At 38.4% G+C, this 2,719-nt stretch overlaps 1 protein-coding gene across 1 annotated transcript in view; it reads left to right on the forward strand.

The window, feature by feature from the left end:
- The first annotated feature begins 1,038 nt into the window (after positions 1–1,038).
- LOC111371836 (FRIGIDA-like protein 3) overlaps positions 1,039–2,719 on the forward strand; it is a 9,128-nt gene continuing 7,447 nt past the window's right edge. Inside the window, exons 1-2 of the mRNA XM_022994007.1 lie at positions 1,039–2,136; positions 2,544–2,716. Coding sequence (XP_022849775.1) covers positions 1,086–2,136; positions 2,544–2,716 — 1,224 coding nt within the window. The 5' untranslated portion in view covers positions 1,039–1,085. The remainder of the gene's footprint in view (positions 2,137–2,543; positions 2,717–2,719) is intronic.

Below are 2,719 nucleotides of genomic sequence, written 5' to 3' on the forward strand. Positions count from 1 at the left end.
GTCCGGTTTGGTTTTAAACTGCAATTAAAATTCTCAAACCTAAATCAAATCATTTTGACCGGTTTGGTTTGGTTCAAAATCATTTCGTTGACGCGTCCATGTGTCACCAAACCGACGGTTTCTAAAATGTGATTTCGGTTTGGTTTTTCGATTTGGCGGTTTTTGCTTATAGTCCTACCTAATATTTCATTTTCCTCTTGGTTAATTTATAAATTTGTTATTTTACGTGAAGTTTTGGTGATGAAGCTTGGCTTTGCTTTCTTTCTTTCTTCGTACTTTATGTTTTGTCTTTTGGTTAGAATGACATTCAAGCTGAAAGCATTCATAAAATTAATTGGGTAGAAAAACTTAGGTGAAGTTGAAACTTATAATATCTCAAGCTATATTCACTCATTCGATCTGTCTTGTTCCTTTAGCAACTAGACAAAGACATATGGTGAAGTTGCATTTCTTCTGTATCCCAAGCCCTATATAGCATTAGCTTTATATATCGGAGCTATGTAAATTCCTTCTACATATGAAGGAGTTGTTCATTCGATATCATATTGTCTTCGGTGGGCCTTCATAATATATGAGCTGCTGGACCCTGGAGGGTAGAAAACTTCCAAGGCTTCAACAGTGTCGGTATACATGTGCTTGCCTTCTTGATGAACACTTTTTGGTTCATTTGATATTAATTCTTGGCCAGTCCAAGGTCATGTCACCAATCTTGTGCCTCATGGTAGCACACTGTGCCTTTCATTTAGTAGACATCTTGCTTCAAGTTTCAACCATAATATTCCCAATGTGATCAGTGTTATGATATTTTGGTTCTGTCATAAAACTTTCATCAATTTTAGTTGCTTGAGATGGGGTGTACGTTCTTTAGATCTTATCTTCCCCCCTGTTTTCTACTTTATAAACACATTGGAACTGACAAATCTTAATATTTTACTATGCTTATGGTTTCTTTAGGACTTTATGTTCCATATAGCTGCATTCACTTATCTTTTTTTATGGTATTTTTAAATAGTTAATCAATTTTTCTTTTGGTTCCTTTCATTAACCAATTAAATATTTATAGTTTTGTTCAGGATTTCTATGCCATGGAAGACAACCAAGCCGCAGCCGTGATCATGGACTCCACAGCCTCAAAGATACAGCAACTCCAGAAAGCATTTGCTGAACTTGAAAGACACCGTGCTGTAACTCTCCACTTGAAATGGAAACAACTTGAGGAGCATTTTCATGGGCTTCAGAAATCTTTGAAAAGGCGGTTCACTGAATTAGAAGAACAAGAAAAAGAGTTTGAAACCAAAATAGTTGAATCCAAAGAGATTTTGGAGATGCGTAAAGCATCTGTCGTGGCTAAAGAGCAAGCTTCACTTGAAAGGCTTCAAGAGAAGAGAGACGCTGCAGTTTCTGCCATTATGACTGCTCTGGAGAAGAATGGGAATTCGTGTGCTATGGCCTCTGGTGTAGTTAACAGCGAGAACTCAGTTGAGGCACCAGTTATTGAGGCAAAACCACCTGATGCCATCCTTGCTGAGAGTAACATGGATTTTATGAGAAGGCCTTTTGAAAATGGAAATGTGGAGGTGAAGACTTATCCAGAGCTCATTAAATTATGTCAAGAGATGGATTCAGAAGGCCTCCACAAATTCATTTCAGACAACCGTAAGAACCTTGCTATTTTAAGAGAGGAAATCCCTACTGCATTAAGGGCTGCAGCTGATCCCGCGTCTCTTGTTTTGGACTCTCTGAAGGGTTTCTACTGCTTGGAAATGCCACATTCTGATCCCAGAAAGGATTCAAATCTCTTAGGTCTTCGCCGAACCTGTATCATGCTGTTGGAGTGCCTTAGCAGTTTATTAACAAATCTGGACCAAGACTCTCTTTCCAGTATTATCTATGAAAATATTAAGGAACAGGCAAAAGCTATTGCTGAAGAGTGGAAACCGAAACTAGATGATCTGGATGTTGATGCCAACAATGGAAATTCCCTTGAGGCTCATGCATTCCTACAACTTCTTGCTACTTTTGGTATTAATTCTGATTTTGATCAGGAAAGCTTGTCCAAATTGATTCCCATGGTTTCACGCCGTCGACAAACAGCTGAATTATGCCGTGGCCTTGGGTTGACTGACAAAATGCCAGGTTGGTAACTCTATAATTACCAGGTCAACTGCCACGTTTTAAATGCCTTTCTCCCCTGGTAAGAAGTTACAAGACAGACCATATTCTTATAGTAAATGGAACTACAATATGAGCTTCGGTATTGAATTTGTTAAATGACATCTTATTATCCATGTACTTAGTAAAGTTAAATTCCCAGAATGTTGTGCCGAATGTGAATCCTTTTTGCTATAAGGCGATGCAAGGAGAAAGTATTTATGAACCTAATGGGGTTTCAGTTTGATTCTGTTAATTGCTAGGGAGGGTCTGATATATCGTTTCTTCTTAATCTCTGGATCTACTGGCATTATATTATATTCTAGAGAATTTGGGTTTTTACAGTAGGTGAAGATTTTTATGTGCTCTACCTTGTACTGCTTGTCTTTCAGGTGTGATTGATGTCCTGGTGAAGAATGGAAGGCACATTGATGCTGTCAATCTTGCTTTTGCATTTGAACTTACACACCAGTTTTCACCTGTTTCATTGCTGAAATCCTACTTGTCTGAGGCTAAAAAAGCGGCATCACCATCCAAACCTGGAAATGTGTCACCTGCTGCTTCTGCT

Source organism: Olea europaea, chromosome 22 (assembly GCF_002742605.1).
Source record: "Olea europaea var. sylvestris chromosome 22, O_europaea_v1, whole genome shotgun sequence".
In the NCBI taxonomy this organism is placed as follows: Eukaryota; Viridiplantae; Streptophyta; class Magnoliopsida; order Lamiales; family Oleaceae; genus Olea; species Olea europaea.